Here is a 23,170-nt window from a genome sequence, read left to right on the forward strand (position 1 = left end):
GCTTATAGCTTAGAAGGCTGATACATGTACTTTGGTCTATTGTCTAACTTCTATTGATTGACATTGTAGTATCACATAGAGTGTGTCATATTAGCTTAAACGATCAATCTACTCTAAATAACCCTTCAAATTTCTGAAGGCAATGCCTCGAAGCGATGCGAGCGACTTCAAGTTTCAATGTGCATTCTTGTACAAGGCCATTCATCCGCCGCTGTGATTGGTCGGTTCAAATATAGACCTCAGTGATGTCACTGACCCATCAGCCTGACCTTCAGCGCTCTTCGTGCCTGAACATCAGCGCCTGCGTCAGAGCCTGACGAATTTGATTGGCCAACGCCCACATGACGCATCACGATGCCCACCGACCTGCTCCCTGAGCTCGTGATTGATGCGACTTGACTTAGCCGTCATCTCAGCGTAACCAAAGGCCTCTTCTTCTCTACAGGCTGTGTGTCTCACCAGTAGGACTAGCATCTGTGAGACCGGTACACCATCCCGATCGATTGTCTGTCAACGGTAAATGCTGTGCCAGCTGTGCGGTCGCGTGGTCCTTCTGCCCAAGATCCTCAGCTTCGCCACATGATTTGTCTGATTTGAGCAAGGCGCCTGATTTGTTCAAGCTACTCCGTCTGTATACCCAGCTGAAAGGCCTTCAGGACGGATTCCAATCCTCGCCTTACTCGGCCATGGCCCTCTCGTGAAGCTACCGCCCATAGCCATTATCACCAAATCATCACCACATCATCGCTTTGTCGTCTCCACAACGCACTCTCTCTTGAGACATCGCATGCTGCTCCGCTGATCGACGCCGACGGCGCAGCCGCATCACAATACGAAATCCGCATCCACGTGTCTATACTCCACTGGCCGCCGCCATGACGGCATCATCCCCCCACGAGCCTGACCATGGCGAACCTCCTGTTCCTCGTCAGCAACAGTTTACTCCGAGCGCCAGCATGTCATCGACTCCAGATGCTGTTACGCCCCGCAACCGCTCTCTCGACGAGCAGCCAGAGCACGAGCGTGAACCTGTAAACGACGAACACTCGCCGCTATTACCGCCAGCCGACTACGATGCATTTGGTGCCAGATCGGGAGGACGAAGTGATGGCCATGATGATGACAGCCAAACCACCAAGAGCTTGTGGTACCTGACCATCTTGACCATCGGTATTGGAGGTCTGCAAATCGCGTGGTCCGTCGAGCTTTCCAATGGCTCACCATATCTGCTGTCCCTGGGACTAAGCAAGTCTCTCATGGCTCTGGTCTGGATCGCGGGGCCACTGACCGGTACCTTGGTGCAGCCATATGTCGGCATGCTTAGCGATAGCTGCCGCCTCTCATGGGGTAAACGGAAACCGTTCATGCTCGGTGGTGCCGCTGCAACCATAATAGGGCTGCTCTTCTTGGCTTGGACAAAAGAAATCGTTAGCGGCGTGTTGAGCCTCTTTGGGGCTGATCCCGAATCACACGGCGTCAAGATTACCATCATTGTGACGGCGGTGATTGGAGTCTATCTGCTAGACTTTGCCATCAACACGGTCCAAGCTGCCCTCCGAGCTTTCATCGTTGATTGCGGGCCTGCCCATCAACAAGAGGCTGCGAATTCCATGGCCAGCCGTATGACAGGTATAGGAAATATCATCGGCTACATTGCGGGATACGTTAGTTTGACGACACCCCTCTGGTTCCTGGGCAATACCCAGTTCAAGATTCTTTGCGCAATCGCAAGTATCTCGCTGGGATCTACGGTCATTTTGAGTGCCTCCGTGATTAAGGAACGAGATCCTCGATTAGACGGCCCTCCACGCAAGAAGCAGAGCATTTTCTTGTTCTTCTTTACCCTCTTCAAATCCATCAAGCGATTGCCGCCGCAGATCAAGCGGGTGTGTCAAGTTCAATTCTTTGGTTGGGTCGGCTTCTTCCCTCTCTTGTTCTATACATCTTCGTACATTGGAGAGATCTATGTCCAGCCTTTCCTTGAGAAGAATCCCCACATGACCCCCGAAGAGATTGACAAGCTATACGAGCAAGCAACTCGAATGGGTTCCTTTGCTCTCCTCATCAACTCCATTGTTAGCCTGCTGGTTAATGTGTTTCTTCCTTTTTTCGTTGCCCCTACCTATGATAGCCATCCTGTAGGAGACAGTTCGGAATCTGGCACCAAAAAGTCGTTCCTGGATCACTTGAGAATACCCGGCTTCACCCTTAGGCGGGCTTGGTTTGGGTCTCTCATCCTCTTCGCCATCGTCATGGTTTGCACTGTCTTTGTGAGATCTGTCAACGCAGCCACAGCCTTGATTGGAGTTGCGGGAATCACTTGGGCCATTACCCTCTGGGCTCCGTTCGCCATCATCAGCGCCGAAATCAGTCGGCGTGATGCTCTCGCCCGCGCTAGACGCCCCCGAAGAGACAATCGTGATGCTCCTCCGCCCTTGGCTCCCGCCACTGGCCACACATCTCCAATGGAAATGACAGAAGCACCAAAGGAGGAGGAAGTGGATCAGGCGGGTGTGATCATGGGCATCCACAACATGTCCGTTTCCGCTCCTCAAATCATTGCCAATATAGGGTCGAGCTTGATTTTCAAGATATGGCAGAAGCCGAGGGGAACACCAGGCGACCATAGCATCGCCATCGTCTTAGCGCTTGGAGGTCTGTTTGCGCTGGTATCTGCCTTTTTTGTGCTCAGAATCAAGGACGACGTGTCTGTTCCGCCAGAGACGTTGGCTGACGAAGAACATGGTGATGCGAACCAGGATGATGATGATGACGATGAGTCCCCTGACGGAGACTTTTCTGGAAGCACCAAGCCTGGTTACTCCGCGGTGCCAACGGGAGAAGCTGACGCCCCGAGACTGGTAAGGAACCCCAGTTTTGGAGGCTTAGAAGTAGCGTCTGGATCTGATAGATGAGATGATGACTGAGTTTGGAGAGCAACGGGCTTCCTATCAACTGCATAATATGGCATGCTATTTAGCACGAGGTATGAGGCAAGTAGACGTAGCAAGTTGGTTCAGTATATACGTGACAGTAGATCTCAGTAAAGCAGGATATTAGTTGTATTAGTTTAGTTCTACTAAAGGGTAGAATTGCGTGCTTGAGTATATGTATTATTAGCGCATTTGTCAATAATAACCCCGTCGAGCAGAAGAAGCCGATTTTCAGCATCCATCTTGAGCCACTTTCAGTCACACGTCGAACCTGCCATTTGGCACCAAACCCCCAAAGCCCATTTCTGGTAGAAACCCGATTCCTCTTTTCTGCCATTGTGAATTCATTCTCTGCAGGCAATTTGACCACGACTGCCCTTTGGCAGGAGGCTCGTTCTCATGCCCCAGGTCCCATTCGAAAGCTCCCTTGGACAACAAAATCCCATCTCGCTTCACTCCTTAAGCCGCAGCCAACCTTGCCCTGCCAACCTTGCAGACGCCCATGGTAGTGACGACTTCTCCAGGCGACGGGCCCGACATTTGCCACGTGCTGGCGCCGGCCCAGAAGTGGCAGAACGAAGTGCCGTTGACGCAGTACGTGATGTCGCAGTGGATGGCGGCGGGCGAGATGGTGGGCGCCGCGGTAGCTGTGCTCGTGCTGTTGAGAACGGAGGTGGATGTGCTGGTAGCTGGAAGAAAGATGGCCGTGGCGGAGCTGGCGAGGAGGAGAGAGATGTATAAGATGGGCTTTAGGGAGAACATTGTAGGTGGTTTGTTGCTAACGGATTTATCTTGTGTGTTGTTCTTGTTGTTGATAAGTCTCCTTTTTCTTTTGTTTGTGTATAAGTTCAATGTCGGTGGTTTGCTGGTAACTGGGTTTTTTCCCTGATGTGTGGTTGCTGTTGAGGCAAGGGCTCGATTGTTCCTGCCCTCGAAGAATCAGGGCATATAGGGAGTACCTTGATAGCACGATATATCTTGCAGAGCCATAACGGAGAGAGGAAGACAAAGTCACGCCTCTTTTATGTTGATCTTGAACCGTTTTTATCTGAAAAAAAAAAGTACAACGAAACGGCAGCCTCACCGATGGTAAGTGATTCATTCACACGTGCAGCCATGCTATCGAAATCAGCTGTGCTCGACTTGTGATTCAGGGCTTGAACGGCGGTGAGCCATTTTGCCTCCCTGGGTAGTCCTAGTCGCTCTCGCTCTCTCTTTTCCCTTCTCTTTCTTTTGTGACAACATTTCACACTGGTGCTACGCAAAGTCTGTATCTAAAACGGAGATGATGCTCCTTGACGTCTATGTGATTTCTTCGCGGATGCCAGCATACTATCTCTAGAGCTTTACACTCTCTAGATGTTCCAGGAGTAGGCTGTTTCTTCCATCAGTCTGGAGGCTAGCTCAGAAGAGTGTCGATGAAGGAGCTTTCTCTCTGGGAGCCGACTTTGGTGCTCACATTTACGAAATCAGGCTTTCTCGCAATGGAAACGGCCTTTTCAAGGCAACTGTCACCCAGCCGTCGAAGCAAAGCAAAGATCCATTCTTTATTGACATCATCTTAGAAACTCCAGGAAACAAACCCCCGAAAAAGAAGCAGCTCAAAGCTTCAGATTCACATTCTGCCCAGCCATAACCCACAAAGACACCAAGATGGCCGATCCTGCCGCCCAGCAGATCGACCTCACAGGAGCCAGCTTTCGGTTCTGGCACAAGACGACGTAGGCAAAGATGTACGCAACTCGGGAGATGAGATAACCAATAGTCAGCAAGTTGAGCATCCGCACGTTAACGCCCGCGTAGTTGGCCGCCAGCACGCCGGAGGCGTACAAGCCCACCGTCTCAAAACCGTTCTCCTGAGCGCCCTGGGCTCTTATGAAGCGCTGTTGTTGCTGTGTAAAAGACGAAGAGTCAACATCAAATTCTTTCGAGTCGGATTGGTAATGGGAAGAGCTAGGGTTAAAAACAAGTGAGAACTCACGATTTTGTCGAGCTTCTCATCAGCAAGGACAGTTGCCCTCGTCTGTCGCGGATTGGCAGGGTCAAACGATTTGCCAGCTATGGCATTGGCAAAGGCTCCGGGAAGCATGCATAGCAGAAATGCTGCAGGAACCTAATGTGAGTAGAGTTGAGTTAGTTGCAATTCATCATGTCATGCGGTCTCAGTTTGACGCCTCGTACAGTGAAGAACGAATAGTTCTTGGTGAGATCCAGGCCCGCGATGAGACTCATTTTGACTGGTAGTTGGTTGAGACGAGAGATGGTTTAAGTGGCTTTGAAGAGCACAACACCGATTGAGGTTTCTGGATAGATCAAGAGATGGCAGCCTTATTTTTCCTCTTCGGCGATTTTTTTTTTCTTAAGTACCTGATTTCTCCCACCGTGTCCAGAGCGGGTACGAGTGAGAGGCATGTACATGGATTTAAATGCACGTCCTCTACCTACGATATTACCCCATACCAGAAATCGAAGCTACCAGGATACCGCTTTCTCCATTCAGTTTAAACACGTAATGCACGCAACCTAGAAAACAAAACCCTGGCGATCATCCAAAGCCCGATTTTCCTAGTCCTGATCAAGCATCGTCAAAGCATGCGATTCATTGCCAAGAGACGCACAAGTAAAGGCCAGATTTGGGGGGTTGACGCGCGTGGGGGTTTTGATTGGACGAGAAACTCCTTTTGCCGACGACCCGAAGGCCGAAGGAGATTGTGCTGTGCCTCTTGGGAATGGCCAAGTTGCATCAACGAGTAGCCTATTTGACGACTTACTTTTGGTTTTCGGACATTTTCGCAATACCGAGGTGGCAGTTTTGCCCTTTGTGATTACAATTGCACATATGCAGGTCTTAATATGCTTACGAATTGTTTTGTTATAGGTTTCGAGACACGTATACTATCTGTTAGATTAGTAGTAATTGCTGCCTATTGCTGCTTATGCAAATGGTCGGCAAATATACGATTTAGTTCTTTCGATTAGGTAGTTTAGGAAGCACTCTATACAGACAACCGATTACACCCTATGTATAAGAATTGCTCAATCTATACTATCTATGGCGAGCTGGTAAAAAAGTAATGTACAGTTTTGAAGTAAACTTTAATCTCCAATAGAACGAGAAGGTAACAAATAAAAAAAAGAGATAAGTCATCATGGTCAAGCATTTAGTCAACTCTGAGGGTATCTCCTCCTCCTCCTCCTCCTCCTCCTCCTCCTCCTCCTCCATCAAGCTCTCTACTTCTGCCCCTTCCCATCGTCCAAAATCCTCCTTCTTTGCCATGTTCAGGCCGTGAATCTCTTGGGAGAAGTCCTTGGCAAAGCATTTCCTCTTGTCGCAACATTGGGAGCCTGGTTATATACCTTGACCGAGTTGATAAGCCAAAAGGCCTTGGCAAAGGCCGAAGGATTGTTAGAGACATAGTCCTCGCACGCGTCGGCCAAGGCGGCGCACTCGCTGTTGGATGCCCAAGCCTGGCCTGCCCAGTCACCGCAAAATGTAGTGTCAAAGACGATCTGGTTGTTCTTGAAGTAGTTATCGATGCTGCAGCCGTTGACGCCGGTAAACTTGGCGAGGGGTTGACCCCAGCCGTCCGGATTAGGCGTACCAGTGGTGATGTCGAGGGGAATGTTAGTTCGTGGGAAGAACCAGACCGCAATGTGCTCGGATGTCCATTCGGTGGCATAGACTCCTCCCCGAATAGCATTGAAGCCATCACCATAATTCTGATTGTCCGTGGTTGACTGGCCACATCCCGAGTTACTGTTATTAGGGCCGCAGTCGCTGCTGAGCAGTTGAGTAGACGAGGTAGATCCACTGTTGCTAACTGAGAAGCCAGGGCCTGTATGCAGCGTAATAGAGTTGGTCGTCTGAGTGTTTACACCCTCGATAATGTCGATTTCTCCCGAAAACGGCCAATCAGGGCCAAGCAGCCAGAAAGCAGGCCAGGCTCCGCAGATACTTCCCGGCATATGAGCAATATCGGCAATGAAAAGCCCGTGCGTGAAGGATTGTTGCGAGCTCACACGAACTGATTTGCGGCCGTTGGGTGGGTTTTTGGTAGTGTAATCGACGCCCATAAAGACTCCTCCAATAGAAGTCCCGGCGAGGCCCAAGGAGTTTGCAGTTTGAGCATCAACATATTCGACAAAACCATGCGTTGGATCCGAGTCTGCGTAAAAGTCGAAGTGAGAAAAGAAGTTGGTTGCGTCGTAAGCAACGTCCAAAGCATATTGAGAGTATTGCGCGAAAGCACCTTTGCCAGCAAAGAGTGCGGCGATAGATAGGGCGAGACCTCTAGAGGCATACATGATGATGCGGTGATATAACAGTTTGTGGGTATCTCAAAGTTGAAGAATGTATTTCGAATGTCGTTGATTGTCGTGTGAGCCAGCCACAGGATGCAACAAAAAAAAAAGATCGCCTTGATATAATGATGGAAAGGAAAGAAATGGTTTATGTGCTTTAGCAAAAAGGCGGGGGAGAGAGGCCAGTAGTGACTGATATGTCAAAACCAAATGGAATCTATTCATAGACCGAGTGAATTGTAATTGAACGGGACTCGTCTAACCAACAAATGACCGTTTGTTACTCAGTGAGGAATACCAGCTGCCGAAAGGATTGAACGGCCCAGGCTGAGAGTCCAGTGAGTTGAACCGAGGGAGTGAGAAGAAAGTGAACGGCCAAAGGGGCAATCCTGCGTGTCAATGGGAAGCAAACCAAACTCATGGTCAAAGCCACTGGGGGAACATGTGGTCATCTAAATACAGGCCGCAATGTCTCTGATTCTCTTCTTCCCGGTTCACGGACAGGGTCTTTGTGTAATGAGCGAGAGACATTCTGGCCCCGTCAATCTCAGCCGCAGCGCAGGCTCCACGGCAGATTGGCCAGGGCTGCAAGAGTCATGATTGTGGTCGATGGCCAAGATGCTACTGGTTATTCTTTGTGCGTGGTCCAGGTGTAGTCAACTGCGTCGCTAGGCGCCAAAGGGGGGCGGGAGTCTTGGTGTAATTGTGAGACGATGGTATCAGCGCCTCGTGGCCAATGAAGAGCTGCAGTCGGGGATTTCTCGCAGCGCGCGGTGCCTGGCGTTGGCGCGGTTTTCCCCTGATCAGCGCACTTTTACAGGCCAGCTAGCGAAGGGCGGGATGGCCAAGGGGACCGTGTAATAAGATCCAACATCCAGTATCCATGCATCTATGTCAAAATGGTTGGTGATTCGTGGTTAGGTAGTTATATGTCCAAAGATGAATGAGATTAATATTTGCATATCAGAAACAAGACTAGAAGGAGGATATTCACCGCCATATGGTGTCTCAGATAGTATTTTCATAGGTACTAATCTAACCGATGCCACCTGCACTTTTGTCAAGGCACAGCTACTACTACCAGTCACCTCAATTGAAGTAGACGCGGCTTTGCTATTGCAGAATCCCAGATTCAAAAGAAACAGAACGAACACTTTCATAGCTGATCTACGATTTAAGGGCATGTTCATTTCCATTGTGCCCATGCATGTGATCAATTTTAGCCGCGCTGGACCACCACTGTACGCGGCTACTCGAAACAGCTTACTTGCCAAGGCCTACATGGTATGGTTGTGCATCAAGATACTGATGCTAGGTACTTAAATATATATCTTCGCAATTTCACCTGTGTCGGCAATATAAATCTAGTTTCTCTCTCTATTCAGCATCTTAGTATCATCTTTACGGCATCAATTGGACGGAAACCGGACATCACACTTCTAAAACCGTGGAACACATGATAAAGAGCAAACGACCAGTCTCATCACATGTCATTAGCCATCACTCTGTCCATATTCCTATACGAAGAGTCCATTTTCAACACCTACCTACTACTTAGTATGTAGTACTGATATAATTCCACGGTCCTTTTGAATCACAATGCAACGTTGATACATCACACGGCAGCTTCACTCTCGCAGAAACCGCCATCATGACCAACTCCCCGCCCACCATCAAGACACCTTCTTCGGCCCTTTTAATCCTCTCTCACTCACCCGTACACACAGACACACACACAAACCTCCCCCCGAAACTCACTAAATCATGCCACTCCTATTCAATCAATCCGCTCCCCCTAAAAAAATCCTCCTCCGGCCCGTTTCCGCCGCAGATCATGTCACTTGCCATCTCCGGATACCTTCATCGCCAAAAGAACCCCCCCTTGTCTCCATCGCTTATCTGCTCCACGACTCGCCTCGAGAGCCCACAAACGGGGGCCATCTCCTTTCGCATGGGTATCGCCCAGACCGTCCCCGGCAAATCGCCCGCCGGAGATCAGCAGCCGCCCATGCATGGCATATCTATCTGATCAATATCCGACTGGAAACCGCCATTGACCAAGATCGACAGCCGTCAAAATTTTGACCTTTTCTGGCTTTCATCACCATGTCACAGGCCAAACTAAATGTGAAGATACTTAGAACACTATTAAAAAATACAAAAAACATCTCTATAAATTATCTCTTTGAATATATACCCAATCATAAAATAGGGGGGGACTCCGATGGATGTCGCCTTAAGATTTTTTTTTCCTGTCTCCCTTCTTTTTCATTCTGAAAAAAAAAGAAGGAAGAAAATCACCAAATGTTATGAGTGCCCAACGCCAGGAGACAACCACGCAATGGCGCCCTATGCATCGTGAGCCTTGCCTTTCCCTAATTTCTTCTTTCCTTTTAGAATATCCACCCCGTGTGTTTACCCCAAACCCTGTATGTATTTGACTCGGGAAGCAATTTCTTGCTCCCTTTTCTCCTTTTTGGCATCTCGCCTTCCCGGCCGCTGCACCACCCAATTCCTCCTGCTAAATGGGAGAATCGCAAGGTGCTGAGCCGTTCAGTAGAGATGCTTATTGTGATTCGTCGCCTCGTCAGATGGTAGCCCCTCTCCAATCATTGCCAATTATATTCGTCCAGCCGTGTAGGGAAAAGGGGACATGTTGATGCGTTGATACAATCAAGAAATATTAAGACCAACATCTATGCAACAAGCAAAAATCAAGATTAAAAAAAAAAAAGAACAGATGATTTCTCAGAATGCTCTGTGCTAGTGAAATGAAGCCGACGACAAACGCGTTGTCTAGCTCGTGATTTGAAAAGTCGGGGTTGTGCCAGCACAAGATGTGAAAAAGGCAAGCCAAATTGTCGACCCCGTTGCTAGTGCAAGATGAATGCCAGATTATAGCTTGACTCTCTGGCCAGTAAGTTTGAACCAGATGAGGGCCACAATCTCCTCCTTGAAGAGCTCCCAAGGGTTTCGGTTGAGCCAGTAGCTGAACTCCCGGTAGTGATACATCTCACCCCAGCAATCACGACCCCATTCGCAGCCAGCCATATTGACTACAAAGTCGCGATCTTTTTCGTTGTAGTGTATCCTGGTGTTGTTCAGACCGGATTCGTCTCCACACGCAGCGGTAGGGAAGCTGTTGATCAATCGCTGCGGTAAGAAGCCAGTATGTTGTCGAATCCAGGGCTGGGTCCGGTACAGTTGCTCGAGAGCGTCTTGTTCCTTGTGCTCCCATTCCATGTGCTTTTGCTCATACAGCACTGGGTCCCACCAAATATCCAAAAGTTGTTCGGTCCAAGCGCTGCGTCGAATGAAGAAAGAACCCAAGTTGAATCCAGAGCAATCCTGAGTGAGCATAAGGTTCACGGAATTGATATTGCCATCGCCTACAGGGCTTCGCGCGTCTGCATCCAAATATTCATCCGTGAGGGGGTGGGTGATGTTGAGAGGATTGAAGACGTTGATATCGCGGTACACATGACGATCGAGGTGGTTAAACATATGATGCTGAAGAGAGTATGAGGGCTCCATGATGTAGGTGTTGAGATCCAACCACCAGAACCTGGTTATGTTAGTCAAACTGCGGGAGAGACGACAAGGATATCCCTTGTGTGTAGGATTTCTTCTTTTGTTGCTCACCATTCGGCATTGGGGTATTTCCGCATCGCAGTCCGTATGAAGTCGACCTTTTCCCAGCTTTCTCGCCACTCGTGGGCATACCGCTTCTTGGTCTTCATGTCGACAATTTCCAGATCGTAGCCCCATCGCGTGGCATATTTCCGCTTGTTGCGTACGCTGTCTCGTTCAATGGCCCATTCTCGAGCGCCCTTCCATTCCATGACACCTCCGCCGACGTTGGCTGCCAGTATTATGACGAATTTCTCGCCGCCACCGCCCAGACTAATCCGTCGCCACCAGTGAACGAAGCCGGGTGCCTCATCTATCCTCTCGTTAGCAAGATAAAGCTCATCAAATTGTAGGGGACGCAATGGCTCTGCTCACGGGTGCCATAATACACCACAATGGTGAAAAATATGACTAGTGGAAGAAGAATCCTCCACTTGAGTCTCCTGCCAATGCGGGCAATGAAGGATCGTATCCTTCCGCCGTTCTGGATGTGTCCTCCTCGTTCATACTTTTCCCTCTCGGCATAGGTATTGCCCGGGCCAGAATTGAATCGTGGCAGACTACTGGATATGCGGCGCATGTGTCGGGTGAAGAAGCCCTGGTTCTGCGTCGAGAAGGACGGGTAGCCGTTGGCACCTCCTTGCTTCCTCATCTTGGCGGATTCCCAGGAGCTGCCAGCGGCATTGGAAGGACTTGAGCGGCCGCTGTTGATATTCAAGCCGGGACTCGACCACCCCCCACCTGGGACAGGTGACGGGCTTCGGGACAGAGACATTGGGTCGGCGGGAGTGCCTGTGACAAAGGACCAAGGGGACACAGAGGTTAGCCAGCGAGCGACTCAAAGTTTGCGCGACACAAGATGACGCAGGGCAGGCGACGCGGGAAGCCTGCAAGGGAGCCGACGATGGGAAGACGTACCGACGATAGGGGACAGCTGGGCCTGGTTGGCTGTGCGAGGATGGATGGACAGCAGGTTACCAGCGCGCACCTCGCTTAGAGAGTGGCTGCCAGCCGAAGAGCGCCGCCGGTGATGTGACGGCACAGGCCGGTCGTTGAAGGAGCTCGAGGAGCCGGCCGGGTGCCTTTGGGAAGCCAGGGTGAATAGCTGTGGTGCGGACGGTGGGAGAAGCTCGAGAGTTCGACAGGTGTCGAAATACGGAGTCGGCGTGGCAGCAGAAGCGGGCTGCGTGGGCTTCCTGATACGGAGCCGCACTAAAGCTAGAGGGAGAGGGAGAGAAAATGCAAGCAGCTCAATGCAGAGCAGAATGAGAGGCAGACGACACAAACTGGCTCCAGAAGGGGAGGGGCGCGGTTTCTGACTTCTGACAGGACAGAGGAGATCGTGAGAGAAGCCCCAAAGCAGAGATCGAACCCACACCGGGTACCAACTGTCGCAGACGGCGACACAAGCGCTAGCTGAGCAAATTCGCGTTCTGGCCAGATGTCGGTATGAGATATGGGATGGGATAGTCGAATGGGGGTCGAGGAAAAAAGAGGCGGTTTATTGGCACGTCTGAATACAGGGTCTGTAGGGCCAGGTCGGTTCAGGCTTGGCTTTGTACGGGTACCCAGGGGCGGCTGAGCGCAAAGTACCTCGCCGTGCCCCTGGCTGCTCAAGTGCCGCAAAAGAGGGCGGCCTGGCGCCTGGCCGAAAACGACGGGGTACAACGCAAAGCGGGCCTGTGCGGTAGCAGCAGGACGGGGCTACTTGCGCTGCTCTGGTGCTGACGATGCTTGATAAGGCCAAGTGCGTACCGGGTACATGGCGGTACGATTTAGAGAGCCCGAACGGGCGTGGCAAGTAGGGCTGCCACACAGTATCCAGCAGGTACAGGTAAGTACTGCTGCAGACTCTTGCAACGGCGCGAAGAAGGGGGAGAATTTCGACGCCAGGGACAGGAATCAAGGTAGTGGCGCCAAGAGGTACATGTCACAGCAACAAGATGATGCTGAAAGACGACAACGACGACGATTCTACGAGTGCTGAAGCCGAGTCTCTCTCTCCATCTCGCTCGCTTACTCTGAAACGTTGCTGCAGCAAAGTGTTTTTTCCTTTTTTTTTCCCACGCACGGCCCTCGTGCTGGAATTGGGCGGTGGCTTAGTTTGCATATGACACGGTGCCAAAAAGCGACTGGCGAATCGAGATGCATTTTGCTGCAAAAGGGGGCCGGCACGCCTTGGTTGGAACTCCTCGTATCTGCGTTGGCGATGGTACGGTGGCAGTTGCGAGAGCACCTGTAATTAACAGTCTCATTAACCAAACACGGCAATATCATGCATGATCTGGATTGCGTCTTTTGCTTATTTTCTTTTTGGCCTTTCTTTGTCATTGTCTCTCTTGGTTTTGTCTGCTTGTTTTCTTTTTGCTACAGGCTGAAGAATTCCGTCTGATTTTTTTTTTTTTTGTTAGTTCCCGTAGCAGTTTCATTCTCGCGTGTTCGGACGCACAACTGCAAGCGGCCACAAAATCGGTCTCGAGTGCGACGGTTACGGGAACCAAAACGGACTGATGTTATCGCGAGCCTGCTCAATCGCCGTGCAACGAGCACACAAGACTCGAAGCTCGTGCCTCGTGCCCGTGCGTTTGGTGCCTGGCATCGCGCGATAAGGAGGATTATTAGCCGCTACCGGGGATGAGGAAATTTTAAGATTGATGAACCTTGCTCCTTGCGATTGCCACTGGCTGATGCTCACAAGCAGCATTTTGCCAGGCGCCCATCCATCATTCAGCTTCTGCCCTGCGTCTCTCAGGGGCGCACCACCCAGCGAAGCCAATCATGGAATTCAATTGCGAGATTTTCTCCTTCGTCCAATATTACTGCGGAGTCCTTCGTACTTGGTTCGTACAGACCCAATAGTTTAGTGAAGTCTCGTATGCGGCCGGTCTTGTTCCGTGCCGGCGCGGGCATTCAATAGCAATGGATTGGATCCCCTAATCCTCATCCTTCAGCAGGCCATTCGCACCATCTCGTAGCGTATGTACATGTATCCATCCCAGTGCTTAGCTCAGGATCAAGGCGTTCATCGTGGGTCTTGATTGACTTCGCGAGCCAGTTCGGAGGAGACCGAGTCGTGGTTGCTGGCATGTCCCCTTGGGGGTTAGCGGCATGGCGTTAAATTTGATGTCAAGCCAAGCATTTTCCTTGGCTTTGACAGGACATGGATGGCCTCGTATTACTAATCTTCCATGTCGGGGCAAGGTTTTGACGAACACCTCGTTTCCAGGCAGTGGAAAGTAAAACAACCAGCTAGTCATCATAAACGCGTTTTTTTGGTCAAGAGCAGGCATGAAGCTGAGAAAATGGAGTTTTCTCGTATTTTTTCGGGTAGACAAGAGGCCTTCGTCAGGTGTAAAAGTGAGGTCCGTAACGCTTTCAGCTGCAGCGCTCCAGCACCGGCCCTAACCACAAGGCAGACAAACCGTCAGCTTACTTGTCCAGGTAACACCGTCGATTTCATGTTGCCAATATTAACTTGCGCCACGGCACTCAATTGCCGTTTTTGATGCTGTCTGGGGAGCTAGAGCTATACGAAGCCCCAGGCTGATGGAAATGCTTAAACTTCTTGATAGTGTACGCTAAATCATGCATCACGGACAGAGTTCAGCCTTCGTCACGTCTGCGTCTGGCGTCAATCCTTTCCCCCGCCTTTTGCTAAATGCTTATTGTGACCAGATCCGATATCCGTCGGGAAGACGTCACTCGTTCGTTTCTCCTGAACACTATGGGATTCCATCATCTACATGTTCGTCCTCGCCTAACAACTACTAGGTACGTACTGTGCCTAGAGTAGCAACTTAGTTGGTATAAGCAACAAAAAGCCACCAGAGTTACTACCTCTACCTTGGCAGGCAGAAAGCAGTGTAATTACCTGGTCAATCTAATAATTTATACCAGTTACATTCCTGTTATCTACGTAGGCAGTGATTCACGCACAATACGAGTACCTGCAGGTCTTGAGGTGGCTGAGACGTGTATCAAACGTGCGTACGAGTGCCTTTCGTCTTGACTTGCCATTTCCGCCATGTCTTGTGTCAGGTCACGCTCATGTGGTAACACCAATTGACTATTGTGTATTATTTCCATGATTAGCATTAGTTTTTCAAAAAAATCTTTACACTAAGATAGCGTTGTATTAGCTGATATGCCTATTTTGTTGCCAGAACTGCAGTGTAGCGGTATTCATGTGTTGACTAATATTTTCTTGATTGAATATGAGTATGTAGCTTCTGTTTTGGGGTTGAGCACCAGATAATCGCATGTTTCAGGCGCTTCCTAGATTAAGACATGGATAAATGATGCATGGGAATCCTCATTTTGAATCCGCCTTGCTCCAGTGTCTCATCGATCACACCATTGTCGTGCATATTCTCTACATAACTGGCGATTCCAGGGTAATGGATGTTCAGATTATTGGTGTTTTTGCCCATCCAGATTACGCAGCCCGCCACACCCCTGAAAGTCCCACAGCGGGTGTTGCGCAGTGGCCAAGCTTTAGCCGCCCGACAGGCGACAAGCGGCCAATCAACTGGCCCTGGCCCGTAGCGCAGACATCCACAGCCAATCACATCGCGCATACCCGCTCACACGGCGTCTATTTCATACCTGCAAGCTGCAACTCCACCAGCCAATCCGCCAGCCAGAATCGCCATTGAGCTCAAGGCTCCGACAGCAACCATGAGGAAACGCGCCACACGGGAGCCTTTACCAGGTCAACAAGAGATGGACAGGATGAAGAATGCAATGGAATGGCCAGATTTGGGGCCGGGCCGCAGATGCAGAGTGGGGAAGCTGCGGCTGGCGGGTTCCTGTTGTGCTGGTATTGTCCGCTGATTGTTCTTCTTTATCATTCATCTGGCCTTCACTTTCTTACTTCTGTTCTATTTTCCGCTCAAATATACCCGATTGTCATCTATTGTTGACTGTCGATTGTTGGTTGTTCATTATTGGGTTTGGCGTTGTTTTCTGCTTGCTCTCGTTTCACGTCACCTCTTTTGCGTTCATTGAATAATATCGCATTTCTTTGTCACTGATACGTTGACGACATTACTTTCGCCGTCACCTGCCTGGTGCTTGTGATGGTTATACTTTGATTCTTCCAAAATTTACTGCTCTTCAGCGCATCACAAGTAATTACGAGATACACCACGACGTCACGATCACGCGCCCGCTCCGAATGCTTGCGCCTTACATCATTTAACATGTCCAACTACGGCAAACTCGCGGAGCCTGTGAATGACAGCAGGCTGTCATCACGGGCCAGTCGGGCTGCGATACTTCGTCACACCTCCTACACTTCTTCAAAAAGCCACCAAGGGGACGATTGGGAAGACTGGGAGGACGATGATGTTGTTACGCTAATAGATGTCGACGAAACCCCGTCCGCTGATAACTCCGACAAGAAACTTCTTTTCAACAGCGCCTTTCTAGATATGAGCGCAAGCAATTCTGCTGCGAATACTCGCAGCCCATCTCCCTTGGACAGCGACAGCGCATCTGTCAGCTCTGACGAGGACATCACGCCCATCGATGCCGCTGTCCAACCCGGCCTGTTGGCTCCGCCACCTACTCCAGCTTATATTCTCACAAAGCCCCCCAAACACCCAAGCGTAAAGCTATCCATGAGGCGCTCAGCAGCCAAGATCAACCGTCCGATATCAAGGAAACCCCCGAAGCAACGGAACGCAAAGCTTGGAATCAAGTTGATCACAGACATGACGAAGCTGAGGCGTCAAAATCACATAGCCGGACAGGCAAAGTCACCCGCAAGGCGAGCGCCAAAGTTTGTTGACGCGGCTGCTCTAAGAGCTCTAGAGGGATCCCCAAACCCACAGTCCGTTGGAAACTGGAACTGGTTAAATAAAGATGATGAGGGTCGCGTGGCCGATTCCCCGCTACAAGCCACTCGTTCTCCAGCTGAGCAGCTTTCTCCAGAAGACAGACCGATTGTCATTGGAATCACACTACCCTCCGATGAAGTGACAAGCCGAGGAATCGACCCTCTCACGGCAACGGTCAACAACATTGATACCCCAGGCGGCATGAAAACTCCATACCCCTTTACATTTCAGGCCACCAACAACAGAGCAAATGCGCCCGCCGAACCTCATCAGCTCACGTCAGTCTGGTCTCCCGATACACCTGAAACTGCAAGCTCGTTTAGCACAGTTAGATACCCTTCAAGCGTGTACTCGCAAGCATCTATGGCACCAGTCATGGGCTATGGTCCTAGAGATGACGAAGTGCCTCCTGTTCCTGCCGTCCCCGCCAACTACAAGAGAATGACGGCGGCGCATCAACGCCTCGTCGGTACAGAACGCCGCAAGAACGCGGAAGAGGAAGAAGAGTCTGGAACACCTTGCACACTGTTTGAAGAGGATGGTGTCACACCTTTGAAATCTCCTGCTAGTAAACTCTCTGCGCTCACTCCCCAGAGTGTGCGTGGCTGGTGGGACCACCACTTGGTCACGCCATTTCTAGACAAGAGAATGTCTTTTGCGAGTCGAAGAACCCAGATGGAGTCACCCTTGGATGAAAGAGCCCACCAGATGGCCAGATCTGTAGACAACCAGGGTTCAATGTTGACTCCAAAATATGTTGCGAGTCCACAGTCCTGGAAAACCCCAAAGTCCGGAATCGACGCGAAGCAAACCTTCTCGCCTGTGGAAAGACAAGGGCAACGAGCAAACACCAACACCACAGCTACCCATCTTGATGGCAACCGTGCTATCTTGGGGCTCTCAATGTTGGAAAGGGAGCAGAGTCCATCTGAGTCTTCTCCTGGAGTCGCTATGCCGAGAAGCGCCAAAGGAAAGGGCCCGGAAAACCAGTTGTACAGTGATGGAATAGGAAACTCTGATATCCTGATTACATTTGCAGCAGATGAGGAAATGAAGCCATTGGATAAGTCCAATGTTGTGGGCGAGAGCTTAGCACTTACATCCAAGTCTGGTATCCACCAGCAAATGTCCTCCGAGAGTCGTGATGCGACGTCCCTGAAAACCTCAACTACCACAGAAGTCCACAGATACGATTTCACCTCTACTTCTATCGAATCAAAGGAGCACAAAACCTCATCAACCGCCTCGTCAACTGCCTCATCAACCGACTATCAGCCGAAACATGACCTGAAACGCGATCTCACTCCTCCGCCTAAGCCTCAGTGGAAGGAAACCCAGGCCCCAATTATCAGGGTGCCGACACCTCGCCAGACTCCACCACCAAGGGAGGGAGTGGTGCGAGAAGCTGAAAGACCCATCGTGGTTCATATTGAGATAAATACCGGGGAACAGAAGCAGAAGTTTGTTGTTGATCGTGTGGCGGTAAACTCGACGCCCACCATAAGGATTCCTACTCCCCGGCGGACGCCGTCACCCCGCGGAAATGTTTCCAGGGCTGAGGTTGTAACTGAATCAGTCAGGGGTGATTTGAAGCACGATGGCTCAGATAGTCGTGATATGGTCCACGGGCTGGGAATAACCAACTTGGCGGCGCATAACCCCCCTCCTTCTTCATCAGAAAAACAGGCCGGGGATAGCATCAAATATCAAGCGGTCTTCCCGCCGGATCATCATTTGCATACCCAGTTCTCCCCGAGAGAAGCAAGGGAAGCACCTACTCTAGCTACGTCGACGATGTCAAAGGCTGTAACGTCGACCACAACATCAACCACGGCATCGACCACAGCGTCAACCAAGTCAACAAACACGTTACCAATTGCAGCTCCAAGCGCACCTGCAGCGCCAATCGTGGCAGCGTCACCCGTCGCTGCTGTAGCGCCCATCGCAGCAGAGCCAATCTTGTCTGCCGCAGCAACGAGAGAACCAGCGGCAACTTCACGAGCAGCTCCTCAAGAGTCTAATGTGGTCACCACATCTCTCTCTCGTACAAGCATTATGTCTTCACAAGACGCACACCGCATCGAACAAGCCCAGAGTTCTACAAGGGAAGCACACAACACTACCACCAGCAAGGCAACGACCTCAATGCGAACGGGAGATGTTTCCCTTTCCTCCCGTAGTTTTGAGGGTGCCTCGACCGATGTATCCCGATCTGCGGGAATTCAGCGATTGGAACATAGTCGAGAGACCCAAGCATCTACCGTGGCCCATGCAAATCACACCTCAGAGCAACAGAGTCGGTTCTCCGTATCACCAACCTCATCGAAATCGCCTGCCATGGAGAGAAGCTCACGAACAGCGCCGCGACATGTCCGTGCGGCAAGCAACTTTGTGTCGTCAGTGTTGTCTCGGCAGCGCTCTCCTGTTGATCAACGCCGCGGTGGTGGTGACGCTCGCTCTGTACAGCCCATCGAGATTATGCTAGAAGAGCAAAGGGGCCACGAGCCTATGCCAGCAAGCCCAGAGAGAGCATATATAACAATCAATGAAACTCACCCCGAGAGTGGGAACTGGGCAAGAGTCAGGTCTCCCGTTTTGGAGCATGGATACACTGAGCCTCTACCTGCTCGCCCTGTTGGAACATCTCTATCCCAGTCGCATGCCGAGCAACTGTCAGGCAAAGAGTACAAAATTGAGCGAAAACGGCGGCGGCATGAGAAGGAAGAAATGGCGGCAAGGCGAGCAGGTGGCTTCTGGAGGGGCCGAGGTTGCATGCCAAAGAAGGGCTGTTTTGGCCGCCCAGGGCCTGAGGGACGCAAAAAGAGAAGAATTTGGCTGTGTATTATTTGCATTCTCTTGCTTCTCATCATTATTTTGGCTGTTGTATTGGGTGTCGTCCTTGGAAGGCATCACGGATCAGGTAACAAAACCGAAACGTCTGGACAAGACCCGCCGCCCTCGACATCATCTTCGACGCCCTCAGCTCCGATACCCTCGTCGATATGGGTCAATCTCACGGACTACCCTGCCATGCCGACGGGGGTGTTGACCTTTGTTGGCCCAAACAACACTATTGCCAAGAGCGACTGCACTGAGCCATCGACCCTCTGGAGCTGTTCTTTGCCGAAAGATTCCCAGGCGTCTGTATTGCCCTTTAAGCCAAATCAACCAACTCTTATCTTCCAAATTCAGTGGGACAACAGTACAAAGAGGGGGTGGAACATTCCCAATGGCACTCCGCCAACGGCTATTTCTCAAAGAGACACGAGCAACAGCAATTCTTCAATTGATGGATTCAATCCGGACCCTAGCCCTCCGACTTTCCAAGAGATGTGGTTCTTGGGCGAGACTACAGATAATATTCAGTCCAGTCAAAAAGCAGGAGAGCCGACGCCCTTTTTTATCAGCATCCTTGAGTCCTTGAATGACACAGTCAAGTCGCCAACTCTGAGTCGACGAGCTACTGCTTCGGACGTCAACATTTCGGATATTATTTTCCCGCCGGATTTGCAGGAAGACGGCACACCTGCGCCTGCCGTGATGCTACCCAGTCCCGTTCAACAACCTGTTCGATTGTTTGACCGCGGCTTGCCGACTGAGCATTATGGGTTTTACACCTACTTCCAACGAACAATCTTCCTCAAGTCTGTCACGGTCCTGAATGATTCGAGCCGGGGAAACGTGCCAGTGGATGAAGATGGTGGCTGCAGCGAAACTGAGGCTAACCATCTCGTCACTTGGGCCGAGACACGTATGCTTGTGCAAATTTGGACGCGGAAACTGAACAGTACGGCATCGTTGCTGACGGCGGACGGCACCAAGGGAATTGATAACTCAGCCGAGCTGATTAAGCCCGGGACAATGCCATATCCGGTGACTGTGACTCTAGACACACATGGCGGCGATCCCAACCACAAAGTCGTCTGGGAGTGGCCCATGGATGACCGTCAAAAGCTGAATACCAGTGCTCCAGACCTATTAGTCAACAAGATGGATGTCGGAGGGACATGGATTAACCACCGGGGCAGCGGAAATGCCAAATTTGGAGGATTCGATGGAGGCACTGGAGGTTGCAAGTGCGAATGGGTAAACTGGGAATGAGGTGGATGCATAGAGGGACCGCGACAACAACACTATGGACACGTGTATATGGATCAACGCCTTTTTTTCTTTCTTTTTCTTTTCTTTTCCCTTTTCTTTTCATTTATGTATACTAATGGGGGACCATATGATGAAAATGGGTTGGGTATATGGAATATTTGCACGTGGAGTTAAAAAGTGCATTAGAATGGCGTTGCTGATTTATGAAGAGCCTCTTTTTATCAGATCTACATAGTAAAATAAACTGTGACTGTATATGGAAATTTGGTATTGAACAGTAACATGATTGTATAAATGAATGTGATGTGGGATTGCCAGCATAGAACAGCGGAGCCCCACCGCCCCGGGCTCCGTGGTGGAAAAAAAAAGAACGATCTGCCGGGACGGATCCGAAATCCAACGTCTGCTAGACACACCAACTTTACACCTGAACTCCAAGTTCTCTTTTCGACCCTCATTAAATAATACATTTAAACTACATATTCGCGGGGTGCCAATAGAACAAAGGGGAAAGAGAGAAAGAGAAATGCTCCCACCAAGATGCCATCCCACGGCTTTCTCCTACCGGCTCACTTTACACAGCATTTCAGCTCTTAATCGCTCCGTTTTTGCTTCTAGGATCAGGACGAAGCAACGCTCCCTGGTCACTCTGGCGATTGAGACGTCGTGCGATGACACGGCGGTGGCAGTACTGGAAAAGTCGGCGGGAGGGAGGACGAAGCTGCTCTTCAATGAGCGGGTTTCGTCGGATAACCGGGCGTTTAAGGGGATTCATCCGATGGTGACGGTGGAGGGGCACAATACAGCCCTGGGGCCGTTGGTAGAGAGGGCATTGGAGAGTTTGAGGGAGAGTGAGGACGACGTTGATGGTGCTGGTGCTGGTGCTTGCTCTTCTGGGGTGGCGAGCAAAGGAAGCAGCGCCGTTGTGACGGACGACAAGAATATCAAGAAGTGGGAGAAGAAGATCAGGGTGCCTGATTTTGTTTGTGCTACTCGCGGGCCGGGCATCATGACGAACCTGTCTGTGGGATTGAACGTTGCAAAGGGGCTGGCGCTGGCGTGGGACGTTCCATTTGTGGGAGTTCACCACATGCAGGCGCATGCCTTGACGCCGCGCCTGGTTGACGCCTTGGAGAGTGAACAAGGGCAAAAAGAGGTGCTATTAACTTCAACTTCAACATCAAGATCTCCGCCACCCTCGCCAACCTTTCCCTTCCTCTCCCTTCTCGTCTCCGGCGGCCACACCCAACTCATCCTCTCTACCACCCTCACCAACCACCGCATCCTCGCCACAACCGGCGACATCGCCATCGGCAACCTCCTCGACCAAACCGCCCGCGTCATCCTGCCGCCGGCCCTCCTCGAGTCCAGCCCGGATGTCATGTACGGCCGCTTGCTCGAGGCCTTTGCTTTCCCCCCTGGAGCAGATACGCCTGCTGACTACGACGCATTCTTCACGCCGGCTGCTTCTCGACAGGACGAGATTCAGGAGGTTCCGTCTGGTTATGGATGGACTGTTCCGCTGCCGTTTCGTAATTCGCGGAAGCTTGCGTATTCGTTTTCTAGTATTCACTCGCATGTTCACAACATTGCCGCCGCTGCAAACAACCGCAACACCAACAACAACCATCATGAACATGATCTCGACTCATCCTCATCCTCCTTTGACAACATGCCCCTCGAAGAACGCCGTGCCCTCGCCCGCCACACCCTCCGCGCCGCCTTCCAGCACCTCGCCAGCCGCCTCATCCTCGCCCTCCAAGACTCGCCCTCTCTCCAACCCTCCTCATCCTCCTCCCCCGAAACCGAACTAATCAAAACCATCGTCGTGGCCGGCGGCGTCGCAAGCAACCGCTTCCTCATGCACGTCCTGCGCACGACCCTCGCCGCGAGGGGCTTCGCCGACATGCGCATCGTCTCCCCGCCCCTGGAGCTGTGCACCGACAACGCCGCCATGATTGCCTGGGCCGGCATGGAGATGTTCGAGGCGGGATACAGGACTGAGCTGTCTGTGCGGCCGATTGCAAAGTGGCCCATGGATCCGGATGTTGGAGGCGGAATTCTGGGGGCTGGTGGGTGGACGAGAGAGGAGGAGTGAGAGAGTCGTGGCTCTATGTAAAATGAGAAACGGGCCATCTGTTCGAGATGATGTTGATGATACCCCCCTTCATGTCGAGATGAGGAAGTTGGATGTATATAGCCTGTATGCTTCTTTTCCCTTGTTCTATATTCTGTACGATAAGAGTTGTATGATGGCCGCGCATTAGATTAGCCTCACATCAAATAGAATTAAACCTCTACACATACCCCATCATACTTTCAGCTGACTTCTTTTCCTTGAATCGAGGACGGAAAGTTATTTGT

At 51.0% G+C, this 23,170-nt stretch overlaps 7 protein-coding genes across 7 annotated transcripts; 3 read left to right on the forward strand and 4 right to left on the reverse strand.

Moving 5' to 3' along the window:
* Positions 1-411: 411 nt before the first annotated feature.
* M431DRAFT_503964 (hypothetical protein) lies at positions 412-3,174 on the forward strand. Its single transcript, XM_024918385.1, has one exon. The coding sequence runs from the start codon at positions 876-878 to the stop codon at positions 2,913-2,915; it is 2,040 nt and encodes a 679-aa protein (XP_024778680.1). The 5' UTR covers positions 412-875; the 3' UTR covers positions 2,916-3,174.
* Positions 3,175-3,392: 218 nt separating this feature from the next.
* On the reverse strand, positions 3,393-3,695 carry M431DRAFT_490633 (hypothetical protein; the record flags this gene model as incomplete). The annotated part of the gene is made up of 1 exon (XM_024916825.1): positions 3,393-3,695. The coding sequence occupies one exon, from the start codon at positions 3,693-3,695 to the stop codon at positions 3,393-3,395; it is 303 nt and encodes a 100-aa protein (XP_024778681.1).
* A 692-nt stretch (positions 3,696-4,387) lies between these two features.
* On the reverse strand, positions 4,388-5,396 carry M431DRAFT_133933 (hypothetical protein). The gene is made up of 3 exons (XM_024912510.1): positions 5,115-5,396; positions 4,915-5,046; positions 4,388-4,825 (listed from the first exon to the last, which is right to left on the reverse strand). The coding sequence occupies exons 1-3, from the start codon at positions 5,163-5,165 to the stop codon at positions 4,535-4,537; spliced, it is 474 nt and encodes a 157-aa protein (XP_024778682.1). The 5' UTR covers positions 5,166-5,396; the 3' UTR covers positions 4,388-4,534.
* An 816-nt stretch (positions 5,397-6,212) lies between these two features.
* M431DRAFT_1670 (glycoside hydrolase family 16 protein) lies at positions 6,213-7,238 on the reverse strand (the record flags this gene model as incomplete). The annotated part of the gene is made up of 1 exon (XM_024913010.1): positions 6,213-7,238. The coding sequence occupies one exon, from the start codon at positions 7,236-7,238 to the stop codon at positions 6,213-6,215; it is 1,026 nt and encodes a 341-aa protein (XP_024778683.1).
* Positions 7,239-9,697: 2,459 nt separating this feature from the next.
* On the reverse strand, positions 9,698-11,924 carry M431DRAFT_292929 (glycosyltransferase family 34 protein). Its single transcript, XM_024914101.1, has 4 exons — positions 11,784-11,924; positions 11,241-11,657; positions 10,878-11,178; positions 9,698-10,800 (listed from the first exon to the last, which is right to left on the reverse strand). Exons 2-4 carry the CDS (start codon positions 11,638-11,640, stop codon positions 10,131-10,133), a joined length of 1,371 nt encoding a protein of 456 aa, XP_024778684.1. The 5' UTR covers positions 11,641-11,657; positions 11,784-11,924; the 3' UTR covers positions 9,698-10,130.
* A 3,694-nt stretch (positions 11,925-15,618) lies between these two features.
* M431DRAFT_503967 (hypothetical protein) lies at positions 15,619-21,068 on the forward strand. Its single transcript, XM_024918386.1, has one exon. The coding sequence runs from the start codon at positions 16,067-16,069 to the stop codon at positions 20,804-20,806; it is 4,740 nt and encodes a 1,579-aa protein (XP_024778685.1). The 5' UTR covers positions 15,619-16,066; the 3' UTR covers positions 20,807-21,068.
* A 1-nt stretch (position 21,069) lies between these two features.
* On the forward strand, positions 21,070-23,097 carry M431DRAFT_292973 (hypothetical protein). Its single transcript, XM_024914102.1, has one exon. The coding sequence runs from the start codon at positions 21,333-21,335 to the stop codon at positions 22,902-22,904; it is 1,572 nt and encodes a 523-aa protein (XP_024778686.1). The 5' UTR covers positions 21,070-21,332; the 3' UTR covers positions 22,905-23,097.
* The last annotated feature ends 73 nt before the right edge of the window (positions 23,098-23,170 follow it).

This window comes from Trichoderma harzianum (genome assembly GCF_003025095.1).
Source record: "Trichoderma harzianum CBS 226.95 unplaced genomic scaffold M431scaffold_2, whole genome shotgun sequence".
NCBI classification, from domain to species: Eukaryota; Fungi; Ascomycota; class Sordariomycetes; order Hypocreales; family Hypocreaceae; genus Trichoderma; species Trichoderma harzianum.

Excerpts from the sequence above, each read along its gene's own strand:
- M431DRAFT_503964 (XM_024918385.1), top strand. The coding sequence starts at position 876 with ATGACGGCATCATCCCCCCACGAGCCTGACCATGGCGAACCTCCTGTT.
- M431DRAFT_133933 (XM_024912510.1), bottom strand. The coding sequence starts at position 5,165 with ATGAGTCTCATCGCGGGCCTGGATCTCACCAAGAACTATTCGTTCTTC. Across the intron at positions 5,047-5,114 it reads AGAACTATTCGTTCTTCACT|GTTCCTGCAGCATTTCTGCT; the intron begins GTACGAGGCGTC and ends TACTCACATTAG. Across the intron at positions 4,826-4,914 it reads ATGAGAAGCTCGACAAAATC|CAACAACAGCGCTTCATAAG; the intron begins GTGAGTTCTCAC and ends TCTTTTACACAG.
- M431DRAFT_292929 (XM_024914101.1), bottom strand. The coding sequence starts at position 11,640 with ATGTCTCTGTCCCGAAGCCCGTCACCTGTCCCAGGTGGGGGGTGGTCG. Across the intron at positions 11,179-11,240 it reads TGTGGTGTATTATGGCACCC|ATGAGGCACCCGGCTTCGTT; the intron begins GTGAGCAGAGCC and ends ACGAGAGGATAG. Across the intron at positions 10,801-10,877 it reads AAATACCCCAATGCCGAATG|GTTCTGGTGGTTGGATCTCA; the intron begins GTGAGCAACAAA and ends TAACATAACCAG.
- M431DRAFT_503967 (XM_024918386.1), top strand. The coding sequence starts at position 16,067 with ATGTCCAACTACGGCAAACTCGCGGAGCCTGTGAATGACAGCAGGCTG.
- M431DRAFT_292973 (XM_024914102.1), top strand. The coding sequence starts at position 21,333 with ATGCTCCCACCAAGATGCCATCCCACGGCTTTCTCCTACCGGCTCACT.